The 17,012-nt window shown below is 35.3% G+C and overlaps 2 protein-coding genes across 2 annotated transcripts; one reads left to right on the top strand and one right to left on the bottom strand.

Annotated features, from left to right (window-relative positions):
* Positions 1-2,547: 2,547 nt before the first annotated feature.
* LOC130996157 (protein POLLEN DEFECTIVE IN GUIDANCE 1) lies at positions 2,548-7,889 on the top strand. The gene is made up of 11 exons (XM_057921666.1): positions 2,548-3,305; positions 3,851-4,002; positions 4,629-4,732; positions 4,975-5,063; positions 5,243-5,316; positions 5,815-5,965; positions 6,084-6,251; positions 6,711-6,808; positions 6,932-7,054; positions 7,179-7,247; positions 7,430-7,889. The coding sequence occupies exons 1-11, from the start codon at positions 2,738-2,740 to the stop codon at positions 7,628-7,630; spliced, it is 1,797 nt and encodes a 598-aa protein (XP_057777649.1). The 5' UTR covers positions 2,548-2,737; the 3' UTR covers positions 7,631-7,889.
* Positions 7,890-14,298: 6,409 nt separating this feature from the next.
* LOC130996156 (protein RGF1 INDUCIBLE TRANSCRIPTION FACTOR 1) lies at positions 14,299-16,625 on the bottom strand. Its single transcript, XM_057921664.1, has 4 exons — positions 16,363-16,625; positions 15,795-16,106; positions 15,013-15,171; positions 14,299-14,941 (listed from the first exon to the last, which is right to left on the bottom strand). Exons 1-4 carry the CDS (start codon positions 16,363-16,365, stop codon positions 14,711-14,713), a joined length of 705 nt encoding a protein of 234 aa, XP_057777647.1. The 5' UTR covers positions 16,366-16,625; the 3' UTR covers positions 14,299-14,710.
* Between the last annotated feature and the right edge of the window lie 387 nt (positions 16,626-17,012).

Here is a 17,012-nt window from a genome sequence, read left to right as displayed (position 1 = left end):
TGTATGAACTTGAAAGTTAGCTTGAGAACTTTATTGTTGATGTGCGCATGGATGAAAAGTTCTTAGGATTATCAGGGATTGGAGATCTAGCCGAGAAAATGGTTTCTACAAGAAAACATGATATTTTTCCATTGGTGTATTTGTTAGTTAAGTTATCATTGACTTTATCAGTTGCCACTGCTACCATTGAAATAACCTTTTCAGCAATGAAGATCATCAAGAGTGTTCTTCGCAATCGTATGGGAGACAATCTTTCGAACGATTGCTTAGTACATTATATCGAAAAGGATGTGTTTGTAAATGTTACTAATGAAGCTATTATATTATGCAAAGGTTTCAGAGCATGAAAAATAAAAGAGAAATATTGTTAGTTGAGAAATAAATTTTTTTTACTTGTTATGTAATTTAAATGACATTATAATATTATGTTAATGATTATTATTTATTTATTTTTTATTTTTTATTATTTATTTAATTATTATTTTTATTAAAAAAAATTGGACCCCCTAATTTCAAAGTTTGGCTCCGCCCTTGGAGGGGGGGGGATACTTTTTTTCCTAGTCTGTCTAAGTGTTTTACTATACTTTAATATCAACATACTGGTGTATATGGCTCTTCTCCTATTTCTACACACGGTGGTAGTATATATTTTATTTTTTTATTAATAATTTATCTATGAAGGTTTGATTTTTTTAATGAAGAATAAACCTGATGTGTTTGAAAAGTTTAAAAATTGAAAAATATTGATTGAGAATCAAACTTTAAATAAAATAACAGCTCTACAAACAGTAAATAACCTTAATTTTTGACAAATTACTTGACCTACACAAACCATGAATTTGTGCACCTACTGGATCGTTGTGACCTATACAAACCATGAATTTGTGCACCTACATTGTCTGTGTGTGCAAGAAGAATCGACAATGATAATACTTTTGATCTCCTCTCTTGATACTTGTAATCCAGCACAATTGAGCCAAAGGTAGAGATTATTAAAATGTTGGCCCAATTGTGATGGTTCGTTTCCAAGTAGCTTATAAACCCTCCTAATCCACTTGTGGCAACTCAAGACCTAAATCCTTATAACCTCTTTTCCTTTCTCATCTGATGCATAAGATTGATAAAGATAAGAACCTACCGCTCTAATCCACTACACCTTTCTCGTGTGATTCATTTATGAATGTGAGAACATTTTTAGTCACCTCTCACCACGATGTCTTTGGTTGAAGTGTGAATGAGCTTAGTGTGGGTTCTTCTTCTTTCAATTTGTTGCTACATCTGTGTGCATTAGCCGAAACGAGGTTGAAGGTGAGTTCGACGACGAAGTTTCCAAAGGAAAATACATTTTGGTTGAGGAAGAGCGAGCTTTGAGTCGAGAAGTTATTGCAGTTTCTTCGTTACTGAGCCATTTTTGCAGTGCTATTGTCGCTCTGTCCCTGGACAACTAATGTAGCGCTGTCTTTGGGTAGCCACTTTGCTGACCATTTTTTCTCTCTGTCTCTTGCTTTGCTCTCTAAGACACTTGCACACATTAGCACATATATACTTGTTTATTCTAGATCTAAGGATATCAAAGAGCCGTATTAGCCTATAATATACCTAGCCTATATTATCTACCAAACATATCTTAAGAGATACGCCCTCTATCCCATTATAAATGTCTCATTATTTTTAGACACGAAGATTAAAGAATGTGTAATTAGTAGATAAAGTGAGTTGGTGGCAGGAACGAACGCACCCTTCCTACCACGTGCCCCCATAATTTTTAAATATTTTTCTTCTAATTATATATTATAAATAAGTAAATTCTATATAATAAATCAGTAAATTCTTAAACTCCCAATCCCTAATATATATATATATATACACACACACACACACTTAGTTTGAAAGGGTATTTTTTATAATAAATATCATAAAGAATCGTCTAAGCAGTTGGATGAAAGATCAATGGATAACTGATAGTTTGATTGTATACATATCTAAAAAGAGACTTTTGATAGTGTTGATAACCAATCAATCATGCAAATATTTCAGTCAATAAAAAATTGTAGGTTTCAATTATAATAGACTTTGATTATTATATAGTAATTTTTTTTAATGTATTTTATATTTATAATTATTTTGTGCCCCCATAATAATAAAAATTCTGGATCAATCCCTGGTTAGTGGAGAGAGAGAGAAAGAAATAAATTGAGATTTGTAAGTGTCTTAATTATTTGTCAAAAAAAAGAATTAAACATTTGTAATGGAACATCCCATTATGAAAATTGGGACATTTGTTATGAGACGAAAAGAACTATTAATAACGTTATTGATTAAGATACGATTTCTAGATTTCTCAATGATTAATTCACTAAAGCTTTTAACTCGAATATGTGAAGGTGGTGGATGGGCGGAGATGGCGAATGGCGGAGGCAGCAATTGAAAATGGTCTAGCTATGGCGGTGCCGCTGGTATACTCATCAGTTGGTTAATGATTTGACTATTACTCAAAAAAGAAAAAAAGAAAACTTAAAGCATAAGATAGTCGACAGTGGAAGCCCAAACTGATTAAAACGGGCTCCTCCTAAAGATCCGGATCACATTTTCAATTTTATTTCGATATTTCACCTGAAAATACATCAAATCAAAACAACACAAAACTCCCAGAAACGTGGCGAGCTCTTATTGGTCCAGACGCCGTAATACGTCACGTAAATTCTTGGCACTCCCAAACCACCACTGATCGTCGTCTATGGCGTTGAGATCCGGCGGCCGCAAGCTGTCCTTCGACATCCTAGCCGCCGACGAATACGAAGACCTCATCTCCTCCACCGCAATGCTCCGCTCCCATTCCGATCCGCCACCCCTCCAGAACGGCGCCGCCGCCTCCTCCCCTCCTCGAAAGAGGAAGAAGAGGAAGAGCAGGAAGGGAAAATCGTCTCTCAATTCTGAGAGCCCGACAGCGGAGACCTCCGTCATCAACGGAGATGTGAATTACAGCTGTACGCTCAGCACACTCACGGAGGATGCTGCCCTGATACCGGATTTAGATAGCGAGGTGCAGCAGGTGACGCTGTCCTCGGTTTTCGGGGCACTGCGGCAGAGGAATGTGGGGAATGGGGTGAGCGGGGGGACTGTGGAAGCGAACAGTGATGATAGTGGAAGCAGTAAGAAAGATGATGTTGCCAAGGAAGAAGTCGCGGAGAATTGGAGTGGCTGCGGTAAGGAAAGTGGTCAGCAGGGGCCGGAAATGAATGGGAGGAAATTGGAGAAAGATGGAACTTTGGATTGGAAGGAATGGATGGCCAATGACCCCACTTGTAAGTTCACTCAATCTATCCGATTTGCTTTTTTTAGGGTTTTTCGTTTGATCTTCTATTTTATACTCGGCGGGTAAACTCTAAGCCAATTTGTTGGAACTCTGAACCAGTATCCAGTCTTTTGGCATGTATTAAATTCAGCATTTGCGTTTAGATAGATGATCAGATAAATAATGGAAGACTGGAAATTCAGAAAAAGTAGCTCGAGCAGATTAAGTTCATCTTATGTAGAACAAGAAGGCTATTGAGATGACAGGACCATTTTCTGGATTGCATGATGTTATTTTATCTTATCCAGCAATGCTAGTAGCTTAAAGTGTATGGTTGTGGTCGTTATAATTGAGGCAATAGGGTTGATGGTTTTGGGCATTTTTCTTTGTGCTGACTTGATGAAATTTTCCTAGTCTGCTTCTTTCATCTTTGGGACTAGAAAATTTGAACCTTATGTTGATTAGGCTCCTGCTGCTAATGAATTTTTGATTGGGTGACGCCCTTCCTTTTATTCCTCCTGCTCTCTTAGTCTTGGTGTTATGGTTTTCTGTCAGATATGTTACCTACGGAGAAGTCGCCAATGAAATATTTCTTGGAAGAAGTGTATGCTGGAAATTCCTTGAGGAGCACTACCACCCTTGGGAATGATAAAGAACGGGAACGAGTTTATGATACTATATTTCGCCTGCCATGGCGCTGTGAACTGGTAAAGTCGTGGTCTTGTCTAGTTGGTCTGCTTACAAACTTAGTGCAACTTATCCTTTGAGGGGTCGTTTACTTTTGAGGATTTATAATTTGATGGATAGACTGTCTAGTGGATCAAATTTTGAATATGATAAAACTAGTGGACCTGTCCTATGCTTACTTTGATGCATTCAGAAGAAAGACAGGGATAAACATGTGTTACGGTTTGATGCCACTCACTTAATATGTCAAAACTATGCAATGAAGATTGAAGGGCCTTGTTGGGTCATTTTAAAATCAAGTAGTAAACTATGGACAATGTTGGATAATTTTTGTAGTTCACCTTTATTGTCAAACGTGAACCTTGCCTAATTGTTTTGACTTCGTAGGTGTCTTCTCTTTCTTGTTTTTTTGGACTCTGGATATGTTCATTAACTCTTACATGTTGCTTCTTTATTAGTTGTTACCATTAGATTTTAGCATATAAGAAGATGAAATCAAGACTCATTAAATTACAATTTTCATTTTGTTCTAATGGTGATGTAAGAGTGGATCATTCTATTTCGAGAATAGAGCGAGCTTAGATATAAGACCAATGATTATGTAAGTTGAGAATGTTCAATTAAAAGACTAACTTGATGTTTGCAGCTTATAAATATTGGGTTCTTTGTTTGCTTTGATTCATTCCTATCGCTCTTAACCATCATGCCGACGAGGATTATCATGGTATTTTGGAAACTTATTAGAACCAGGTCAGTTTCATCTCTCTCTATCTCTCTGAAAAGTGTCTTGTTGAGTGAAATGTTGTATGTTCACATTAGGAATCTTTGCATCATCTATTGAAATAGCAAGATAAATTGTTTTAATTGATATGGGGTCTTATGAAAATTGGTCTTTCATAGAATAAATATAGTTTCTTTGACTGTGCTAAATGAGCAGTAACTTCTCAAGCTACACTGTATGTTACAGAGTAATTTAACCATGCCTGTGGCAGGCAGTTCAAGAGGCCTTCCTCAGCGGAGCTGTCTGATTTTGGCTGCTTTATCGCCCTGATTATTGGAGTCACTCTATTACAACAAGCAGGTTTGGTAAAAATTTGGTCCAAATTCTTTCACCAATTTGTTCTGTTTATTTTCTATTTACCAATACTTGGGTTAGATTTATTTGCCTCAGATGGGGGTTGACCTATCCTGAAGGTCCTAAATAACCTAATCATAATATTTCCGTTGACTATTTGTTCTAAATATTCCTTTCTGGCTCAGATATCAGCTTAATTTATCACATGATCCGTGGCCAAGGAATTATTAAACTATATGTGGTCTACAACGTTTTGGAGGTAAGATTGCTAAATAAATTTGTTGCTATTAAATATTTGCATTGAGTGCTGAAAGCACCATCGACTGTTTTCCATTCTGCTTTATCGTAAAGGCTGATGTTTTTTTTCAGTAACTAACTTTTATACAGCTATGAAGATGGATGTCTTTTGAGGATAGTTCAAAAGTTACTATTCCTAAAAATTTAAGAATGTAGAATGACATCTAGAATTACTGTTAACTGTAAGCTTTAGTTGCTGCTGAGGAACTACTGAAAGAATTAGTAATGCCCCACTAGGTTTACCTGAGGTCACTCGTATTGTTAAAATATTAAGCATTTCGTAACTTTTTCGGTTGACTATGGCAATTACATTCTAACAACCATTTTCTGCTTTATTATGGTTTTATCTATGATTTGCTTGACATTATTGTCTGTATCTCCATCATTTTATGTTGCATTTGGATGATCTCTTGGTAAAATTAAGATTAAAAGAAAACAATATTTGTTTCTTTGATGCCAGGTATTTGATAAACTATGCCAAAGTTTTGGGGGTGATGTAATGCAAGCTCTATTTAATTCAGCGGATGGACTTGCCAACTGCTCACCAGAAAACATGCAATTTTGGGTGTGGAGATTTGTTTCCGATGAAGCCCTTGCAGTTGCTTCTTCTGATATCCTTCTCATCATGATACGTACATGCATAGAATACATAAACATATATTTCATGCATAATAGTGTTCCTTTATCTCTTGATAATTTGGCATCAATGTAGGCCCTTAACTATCATACTTATTCATTCGTTTATTTTATTAGCTCAGGCAATTACATTGTCAACCTGTATTGTTGCTCACAACAATGCACTGTTTGCTATGCTTGTCTCTAATAATTTTGCTGAGATTAAAAGCAACGTGTTCAAACGTTACAGCAAGGACAACGTTCAGAGTTTGGTTTACTTTGGTAAGAAATTTTCTTCCATGCAAATTTTTGCTAATATAATATTATCTACCTGAATTTTATCAGCCGTACAACTTATGCATATCATTTGCATCTGGTTTCTCAAATACTTTCAGATACATTTTATGTTGTTCTAGTATTATCCTTGCTGCAGGGCTGACTGGCTTTCTACTCGAACATTGATTAACATGTTTAGATTGCAAAAGGCATTCAGTTCTATTAAGATTGCCAGCCCTTAGAACATTTGATTTCTCTTCCTCTAGCAAAAGGTTTTCACTGAATGTACTCAGACTGGGTATGAGTCGTATGACACCGTTACCGTGAGTCTGGTACAGCAGCAACTACTATAGGGCATTTCTCACCAACTCATAGTGGGCAGACAATGTTCTCGCTATATTTCATTAGAAACGAATAAATTCATGCCTAACACATGACTCTTTTCTGTTAATTTCTTGTGACCAGATTCAGTTGAACGGTTCCATATTACAGCATTTGTACTGTTTGTTTTAGCTCAAAATATACTAGAAGCCGAGGGTCCTTGGTTTGAAAGCTTCCTTTGTGTAAGTTACAAGATCACTCTCTAGAAATCCAAATATATTTGGAAGCAAGTGGAATGAAACATTTGGGTGATCTGGATTGTGAAATTTGACAATATTCTCACATTTTGTCTGTAAATTATGCAGAATGCTCTGGTTGTTTACATATGCGAAGTCATGATTGATATAATAAAACACTCATTCATTTCTAAATTCAATGGCCTAAAGCCCATAGCATTCTCTGAATTTCTAGAAGATCTCTGCAAGCAGGTACCTCAGTAACAACTTTTTTCATCAACCAGAACATTTTGTGTATTTCTATTATTATGACAATTTACCCTATGACATCGGATAAAATGACAGAATTTTTTTGATTTATGTTCTTTTTCTGCAGACGTTAAATATGCAAACAGAGAACAGCAATAAGAACCTCACATTCGTTCCTCTGGCACCAGCGTGTGTGGTAAGAATTACAATTACTTGTTCCAATGTGCTTCTCCTAGTTACACCTACTTTATCTAGGAATGAATGCCTTAAGGTAGCTATTGTTGACTCTTGAAGAAGAGTAAAATTTGATATTCCCAAGTTGTTGAAGAGTTGTCCCAACTCTTAACTGGTTATGATGGACATTTGTGGTCTGTTTAGGTGATCCGAGTTCTAAGACCGGTATACGCTGCCCATCTCCCCTACAACCCACTCCCATGGAGATTATTTTGGATGCTGGTGTTGTCTGGCATGACCTTTGTGATGCTTGCTAGTCTTAAGATGATGATCGGCATGGGACTCCGGAAACATGCAGCGTGGTATGTGCAGAGGTGCCAGAGAAGGAAGCTTCACTCTGACTGAATGAAAGATTTGTAAATCTATCTTTGCAGAGGATGCTTAAGACGATCCTCGATCGGACGGACAGAAGCCCATCGACGACATCTTACGTTACATGGATAGCGTATCCTACCAATTTTGATTTCATAGGGAGCCGAGGTAAATAGCGAGGAAACTAATGAAGCCGTTTTGTTTAAGGGGTTGTACAGTTATTATCATGTGTTTCCGTCCTCTCAAAGTAACACACCCATCTACTATAAATATCTTACATTTTTTTTTGCAACATCATTCTATTCATGACACAGATTCTCCACTCACATGATCTAATAAGATACTTGTAGGTATTTTATTAGACACACTAAGATGACAATTACAAATGTCCAATTAGGGGTGTTTATATTGTGTAATTGATAAGCTACATGATTGAGTATTTTTATCTTCAATATTAGAATTTCTTCAATCTCACTGAAAAATGGGATATGAATTAAATAAAATTAGCTCAAATGATAGAAATTATCAAAGTTTTGAGATATCTCAAAGTTATAATTCGTGAAAGTAAATAAAAAATTAATTTGCACCGTGCGAACGTACACGTAATAAGGCTCCTCAACATCTAAATGGGTGTATCGGTAATTGATGGGTGAAATGTATGCGTAGCTATCTTTGATTCAAACGCTTATCACAAGGAAAAGCTTTCCATTTATTTTTAATTTTAATTTAAAGGAAAAAAACAACTATATTTGGTGGAACGAAACCGAACATAGCCTTATAGCGTTTTCTTGCACAGTGTTCTGATCGATTTTAATCTGAATAGGTGTTGGGTTTCTTTGGAAATTATAGATTAATTACAAATTAAAAAAATTACACAGTAAGTATCTACAACAAAGTCAGATTTAACGATAAAAATTACTGTCCTTCTTAAGTGTTAATGATAAAAATAAATTAGCTAATAACTTGTTTGGAATAGTGGACTCGTAGGCTCTGGGCCCTTATGTTGTGCTTTTAGAACTCAACACGTGATTTCATTAACTCAAATTTTGTATTCTCTCCGCTGCACTTACAATGACACTTTTATTTTTTATTTATCTCATATATAATGATATTTTTTAAAAATAGTATATAGTTCATATCCACTCTACACACATCAAATAAATTGCTTCTATTCACTTTACATTCTTAACACATTATTCTATATCTTTGTGCCCAAATTAGTGGGACGGAGGAAGTATTTATGTATATAAGAGTCAGATTCTAGTAATACAATATTCTTAATACTCCATCTGTCCATAAAAAAATACAAATACTTTTACTATTTTCAAAATCTATACAAAATATAACACTTTCATTATAAAACACACCCTCACATCTTTTCCATAAAATTTGCAAATATCCTTTAGTCCCATAAAAATCACATAACCATGCACCGACGACATCTCCACGCCAGGGACGCGCTCGCGCATGAAACATTGTCACGCCAGTGCTAGCAACATTGCCCGCACCAAGGACGCTCGTGCCACTTGGTCGCGCCCGCGTCGAGTGGCGGTGTTGAAATACAGGTATTTCTGTTCAATATTATATAATTTTTATTTAACTATGTGTATATTTATATTCAGTAGTATACATATTAAAAATACATTAAAAAAATTAAAAATACAAAATTTCTTAAATCATCATATTTTTAAAGAACTACTTCATAATACTCCATCTATGTTGTAAGACGTCTGCCATATGTCGCGTTTTTATGTGTGCATGCATGTCAACAAAAATGTGTGATCTCACCTGGGATCTTTAATTTTATGGGTGCGTTCTCTTTGGTTATAAATTTATCATGGAAAAAGAAGGGATAAACAAAATTTCACACTTTAAATACTTTTTTTCTTTTCTCTCATTTCCTACAAAATAGAATTTGATCATTGCTCATTCCTCATTTTCACTACAAAGTAGGGATAATATGATCACACTAAAAATGGCGGAATAAGTAAGGGTTAAATTCTATTTTGTAGGAAATGAAGGATTTAAAGGGTGAAATTTTGTTTATCCCTTATTTTCTCATGATAAATTTACAACACACTCTATCTGAAAATTTGACATGTGTGCTGATTTCTATGGATTGAGAGTTTCCATGTATTAAATGTCAATTTCTATTTATCCAATATGAGAATTAACGTTAATCAAATTCCTAAAAAAATATAAATAAAAAGATTTAATTTGATAATTAATAATTTATTTTCCACATGGCACAGTTTTAATATCCGTGAAATTTAAAGTGTCAACATTTATAAAATTAAATTCTTTTATTACAAATTTTTTAAAAAATATATTGTTTGATAAATTACATTGTACATTTGCAATGGTTCAATTCAATATTATTTATTTCATATTTAGACTTTTATTTGATTAACGTTCACACTATTAAAAACTAACAAAAGAACGAATTTTGAAATTATACTAGGGTTCTGATTTTTTGACAATCTCAATTGATAGGATTAATTCTTTGACTTTTTTTTAGAGAATATTAATTCTTTGACCTTAAAGAATGAAAAACACAGATAGAATAAAATAGAAATTGAAGCGACAAAAGAGAATGTCAAATCGACAAAAGAGACTAGAACGAAAAATAGAGCAAAAAAGCCGGAAAGTTAGAATAAAATAGTATAAAGTTCTGGTCATGAGCGTGAAGCAAATATTTGAGTTGATTGCATTTGCTGATTGCATGGGCATATACTATTTCTATTGAAACACACCTATTTTTGTCTGCCAAAACATAAATCAATATATACTTTTACCAATTAAAATCTGGGATAGGATTGCTAAAGCATATTTCACAACAAATTTACACCCCGACAAAGATCTTCATTTCTGACGTCTTGATCAAATTCCACCATATGCATACCGACGTACAACCATATTTAAATATAATATTTGCCATATTAATCCACTTTAGTTCTCTGTATATGTTTTTATAATTTTCATATAATATATCGGTAGATTTAAATCATTAGTTTTTCATTTCGTGTGTCTTTTAAATTGCCGATTTATTATCTCAGAGACTTGAATTGACTGAACCGATTAAGAAAAATGTATAATTTGATATAAATAAAATGTTAAAGACCTATTCAAATAAGATTCTCATAAACGCCTACATATTTGTATATATATTAGTAATATGAATCATATTACTATCACTTCATTCTAATTTTCTTTAATTCTTATCCATTCTTATTTTTTTCTAAATTTTTAATCAATTTCTATATTTAAAAACATTAAATATCTAAAAATTGTCTATTTTTAGTTAGACCTGAGATACGATCTCGTACGTTTATTTTATCAATCCTATGACTGATACTGTATCTAGAAGGAGATTTTTTTTTCTCAGGGTTCGAATCCTGTAGGGAGCAAAATATTTTAAATTTCGGTATTAATCGGTATATAGTGCATTGTTCATCAGTATATATTGCCTTGTTCATCAATTTATATGTCTTATTCATTACAATTTTTTTAAAGGGAGAAGTAGCAAATAGCCCCTTATCATACAATCCCTAACACGTTTACCTCCATATCTTTTAATTTTGGGCTGTTAGCCCCTCAACATATCATAAAAAGTGCAAAATGCCCCCTGCTCTTAACGGACACCGTTAAGTATTTTTCATTTTTTTTTAAATTTCTTACTAATATTTCTTACTATAAGCATATAAATTTTTTTTTGAATTTAAATTTAAATGTTTGTAATATTTTTTTTAAATAAAATCATTTTTCAATACACACATTTTCACTGCGTTCTTAAAAATACAATGTTATCTTTGTCTATCGAATTATTTCTACTTCCATATATCGTGTATGCTTTTGAGTTTTTAATTAATACAAGGTTATCTTTGTTATGTTTTATTTTTATATACTATATATTAATTGGTATGACTTTTTTTTTTGTTTATAATATATATGTATACTAAATCTCATCTAACTTTAATTGTTACAAGATCGCAGTGAAAGTGTGTGTATTAAAAAATGATTTTATTTAAAAAAATATTACAAACATTTAAATTTAAATTAAAAAAATTATATGCTTATAGTAAGAAATATTAGTAAGAAATAAAAAAAAATGAAAAATACTTAACGGTGTTAAGTGTCTGTTAAGAGCAGGGGCATTTTGCATTTTTTATGACATGTTGAGGGGCTAACTGCCAAAAATCAAAAGATAGGGAGGTAAACGTGTTAGATTGTATGATAGGGGATTATTTGCTACTTTTCCTTTTTTTAAAATTTCGTTATTCATCAGTATATACTGTCTTGTGGTCCTTGTTCATCAGTATATACGTCTTATTCATTGTACTCAGTGTCTTACGAAAAATAGGGGGTCTCACTGGGGACCGCTCTAATGAGACCCCCTAATTTTAGTGAGATCTAGAGCACGATCTGGTGCGTTTATTTTATCAATTCTATGGCTGATATTGTATCTGGAGGGTGATTTTTTCGCAGAGTTCGAATCCTGGATGGAGCATAATATTTTAAATTTTGTTATTCATCAGTATATAGTGCATTGTTCATTAGTATATACTGCCTTGTTCATAGGGCAACAAATTGAATCATTCGAGTTATTGAGACTTTCTCATGTTTCTCAATTAAGATAGAGAGATGGATTGACGGGAACAATCCCAATTGCCTCCCAAAAACTTTCGTCCATTTCCTTCGATCGATTGCCATTTTCCAGAAACCCTCTCTCTCGATGAACTACGCCGCACGCGGCGCTGATGCACCCCTCTCTGCCCGATGAATAAAGTGGACCAAGGGTCTTCACAGTCGATCCCCTTTTTGTTCAGGAATCGTGAGGAACTCAGAGAGAAATGATGAAGAAATCTCATGAACTTGAAGGTAGAGCTGATGAAGACGAATATAACCCAGAGCAATTTCTCAGCCGGAGGTTTATTTGTTCCTCATCAGAGACGGAAAACCCAAAATATATTGGAGATGGTCAAGGATTGTCACCGAAAATTTCCTAGAACTTGGATCGGATTCCCCGGACTGGGCTTTGACGCAAGAGATGTGGAATTTTTCAGATTGATGCAGAGTTTTTGATATATGCCCAGATTCAATTTTCAAAAATCCAAAAAGGGCTTTCCATAAAAGAAATGAAGAAAACATTGAGTATTGTCGTTCAAAAGTTCATCGGGAACTGGGAATTTTGCCATGAGATTTTAGGAAAATAAAGACGCAAGAAAATAAAACTGGAAAGATAACCCCGATGAACAGTAATCGGAGAAGGAGATAACATCCATGCCTTAGCTCGGTAAGTTTTCCACAGACGGCGCCAGTTGATGAGTTCGTAAACAATTCCCATAATAAAAGCTAGATAATCGTAGATAAAACAGTAAAATGATAGAGATTTTATTGGTGGAGAAGAGTTCCCAATACAAGTGAAGAGTTAGAATGACTGAATCCCTATTTTTCCATGTACAAAAGCCCTATTTATAGATTACTAATTGGGCCTAACCCTAAAGCCCACGAAATAGTGTGACAAAGCCCAAAGCGTTGACAAAGCTGGCCCACGGCATAGCTGAAAGTCAAAGCTGGCTCTCGGCGTAGCTGGAAGTCAAAGCTGGCTCTTGGCGTAGCTGGAAGTCAAAGCTGGCCCTCAGCTATGCTGGAAGTCAAATCTGGCTCTCGACGTAGCTGGAAGTCAAAGCTGGCCACGACATAGATGCACTTTGACATGGCTGTCAAAGTGGGTTTCTAAGCTAAATTGTCCCGGGAACGCCCCCAAAGGTGGATTTTCCACTGGTGGTCTGCTCAAGGTGGGATTTCCACGGATGTACAACGCTGATGTATATTTTACTCCTCATAAGGACCTATGAATAATAAAGGGTAGTAAATGTAGAAAATAAAAGAGGGTACTACTGTCCAAAAAGCAGAGTAGAAGTTTATTTCATGGACAAATATTTAAAGGCAAGTAGGAGTTTATTTCGTGGACGGAGGGAGTGGTTTTTATTATTCATACTATTTATTGTTAACGCACATATTAGATGTTTAGGAATCCACATTTATTTTTTGCGGAAAACTTCACTAATTGTAGGATCTACAATAAAGGCCTTAAGCACGATCGATGGAGCTATTAACGGTGCTGCGGGGTTGACTGTTGCGTCTCATGGAACAGAAGTCGCTGACGTGGCAGACGGATTTCAGATGTTAACAACAGCAGGGTCCTTCAATCGGTAACGACCATGACTACCTCGACCTCACCAGATTTAGGAGCTATCATCGACGTCGGCGAATCTCAACGAAGGGGGCGGCTGGCGCCGAGATGGGGGAAGGGGGAAGGGGCAGCGGAGGGCGACGAGTGGGGGAGGGGAAATTAGGGTTTGGGAGTGTGGGAGATTGTGGAAGATGATGATATAGATTTTCTTTTTCTTTTTTTATTCTTTTTTTCCACATATCAAAAATATGCCTAGGTGTCAATTCCGACTACCACCGTGACATTTCCGACGCCGGCGTAAGAAAATCCAATCACCAGATAAATTTGAAACAAAAGGTAATGAATTTAGAAATCGATTTTTTAAATTGAGAACAAAAATTAATTTAAAAAAAAACGTTATGAATTTCCAGGCAATTAACCCAATATTTAAGGATGATCATAAGCCATCAAACACATTTTTATTTTTATTTTCTTTATCACCGACTAAACTATATTAGAGATAATATGCAAAGCAGATTTGATTATGACTAGTAGATAGAATAAAGAGGAGATTGTAGAAGTAAACACAAGCTTCAAGAATGAGAAAACAAAGCCAAGCCACCATTCTTTATGCTGTACAACACTAGGAATGGTGGGGACTCACATCCACCATATTACACTATGATTTTCATTCATCATTTATATCATGTGTAAAAGAAAATTGAACACAAAAAAATTGTCAGAAATTGTTTCATCGTGATATATAGGTCAAGATTCAAATCTATATTCATATTTCAATAGTATATTTGTAATTTTATTAGTATTTTGTAATTACAAATATATCATCAAAATATACATATAAATATAGATTCAAATCTTGAGCCGTATCAAGGTGAGACGATTTCACACACTCCCTAGAAGGGTTTTGGTATCAAGATTCAAGACAAGGGAGACCTCTTTGGCAAACTCTTTCTCTTGTGCAGCATCCTCCTCTTTGGCCTCATTAACGGCGACCTCCACCACGCTTGAATCACTTCAGATGACTCCGTTAGTGAACCGTATCCGTTTTCGTATGAATTTTCTTCCGTTTCCAAGCTCGGAATTTGCCCCTCGCTCCACGGAATTTGCTCGCTTCCGTTTATTATCATTTCTTCTCCGTCAACTGAAACCTGCATCACCGCCCGTCAGTATATATGTATATATCAATGTGTGTGTGTGTGTGTGAGAGAGAGAGAGAGACCTTGCAGGCGATGGAACAGAAGCGATTAGGCAAGTCTTGAATGTGCCTGCCACAAGCTTCACAGCAAGTGCCACCACCTTTTGTCTTTGAACTTTTTGCATCTTTTAGCTGAGGCCTTGGATTCAAATGTACTGCTTTCTCCCCATTTATTTTGTATGCCTGCAAACATCACCCTATTTTAATCACACCACCCTAATTTAGTAGTACTTCCCCCCCTTTTTCTTTATGTATATTCATCCTACTATCAAAATATAAATGTTTAAATACATCTTTAAACTAAAGCATTCTTCAAAATTATATTTCAGCTCAATACTCGATTGCATGTTATAATGCAACTCATGTTCTTACCTGGTAATGGAAATCCTTCATGAACGCAATCTTTAAATTTACTTGTTCTTACATTAAAAAAGAAAGTAAAAAGGAAAATTAATACTATATATTACTTAACTAAGTATTAATTGATTTGGTTCAATATGCTTCAATTCAAACATATATGGAAAGAGGTTAATGGAAGAGCGAAATCAATATATATCCCTCATAAAGAGGAGAAATGATTAATCTACAACAAGCAAAAGATCTTAATTATTAAAATATGAAAAGTTCGAGATTGTTATGATTTAGATTTGACGAACTACCAAATTGGATAGCCACAAGAAATGAAAAGGCAACTTCATTTAATTTGAATCCAATGCATATCCAGATCCAATAATTCGCGCTGAATCGCACCCATAATTTGCATAATAACCCAAAATAATAATAAATCAAGGAAAAAAAACACTAACTTGTATGAGAGAGCAGTCTAGATACGGCTGAATATCGTGGAGGCGAACGACATCGCGGTAGACGTATTTACAGATTTGCAGGAGGCGATGGAAGCAGCGGTGGTGCGGCGGCGGCGACGACGAAGTGACGCAATGCTTGCATAAGCAGAGATTGCAATCAATACAAAACAGATTCTTCTCATTCTTTCTGAAATCTCCGTGATCCACGCACGTACCGAAGAATTTGCTCCTCAGCAGACCGCTGATCCACTTCCACTCCTCCGCCGCCGTCGCCTCCGGTTTTCTCTTCCTCGACCGGATTTTGCATCCGACCTAATCATCGAAAACACGTAAGATTTATTTGACCAATCACTCACTTTTCACCAAATGCAAAGTGATCGAATTTCAAAGCTAAGCACAAGTTTCTCGATCAACTTTACTAACATATTCACACGTTTCTCATACAGCCACTTCGCATATCTCACTAGAAGATCCGGCCGGAAAGGCATTCAAACCGTTTTAATTAGAGTGAGAAACAGCTGCTAATTACAATACCAAATTAACACTACACTCGATTACGATAATTTACCATTTTCTGGATTGTTTGAAGTAAATTTCTGTGGGTGGAACTTGAAGAAGGCCTATTGATGTTTAGTTTTGCAGAAAGAGGAAAGAGTGAAGAATCAGTAGATTGGAGAAGAAAGTTTGGGGAGTTAAAGAGATGAAGGAGAGAGTGCAGTGAGATATATAAAGGGGGTGAAGTGAAGAAATAAAACCAAATGATATTTAGAAAATGAAGAATAGAAGAAGGAAAATGAGATTAAATTAAGTATAAAAAATCTGTGAAAATATATACTATTGAAAAGGCTAACACAAAAAGCTAAAATGAGGGATATGTTCACATTAATGATTATTCACACACACAATTATGGATTTCGCGATCTGCTATTGGCGGGAACGAGAGGCCACGGTGTCCGTTGGATTCTTTGTGGGCCCCAACCTTGATCAAGGCTTTTCCACACACCAGTGGTGGACAGGTGGCACACCGGCGTGCCGCCGATGCTCGTCCCGCCAATCTCGGCCGTTGCCTGTGGAGGCGCCGCCCGCTTTTCGCTAAGTGCTTTATTGCTAAATTTACTCCTCTTTTACTAACTTTTTGTTGTTTGTATATAAAAAAAATTGCGATTTTAGAACTTTGTTAAACAAATCCATATAGTATATTAAATCACAACCACCTCC

The sequence above is a fragment of the Salvia miltiorrhiza genome, chromosome 7 (assembly GCF_028751815.1).
Source record: "Salvia miltiorrhiza cultivar Shanhuang (shh) chromosome 7, IMPLAD_Smil_shh, whole genome shotgun sequence".
Lineage (NCBI taxonomy): Eukaryota > Viridiplantae > Streptophyta > Magnoliopsida > Lamiales > Lamiaceae > Salvia > Salvia miltiorrhiza.
This window is presented reverse-complemented; position numbering and strand designations above follow the sequence as displayed.

Excerpts from the sequence above, each read along its gene's own strand:
- LOC130996156 (XM_057921664.1), bottom strand. Across the intron at positions 15,172-15,794 it reads TAGACTGCTCTCTCATACAA|GCATACAAAATAAATGGGGA; the intron begins GTTAGTGTTTTT and ends TGATGTTTGCAG. Across the intron at positions 14,942-15,012 it reads TCTGTTCCATCGCCTGCAAG|GTTTCAGTTGACGGAGAAGA; the intron begins GTCTCTCTCTCT and ends GCGGTGATGCAG.
- LOC130996157 (XM_057921666.1), top strand. The coding sequence starts at position 2,738 with ATGGCGTTGAGATCCGGCGGCCGCAAGCTGTCCTTCGACATCCTAGCC. Across the intron at positions 3,306-3,850 it reads GATGGCCAATGACCCCACTT|ATATGTTACCTACGGAGAAG; the intron begins GTAAGTTCACTC and ends GTTTTCTGTCAG. Across the intron at positions 6,252-6,710 it reads TCAGAGTTTGGTTTACTTTG|ATTCAGTTGAACGGTTCCAT; the intron begins GTAAGAAATTTT and ends TCTTGTGACCAG.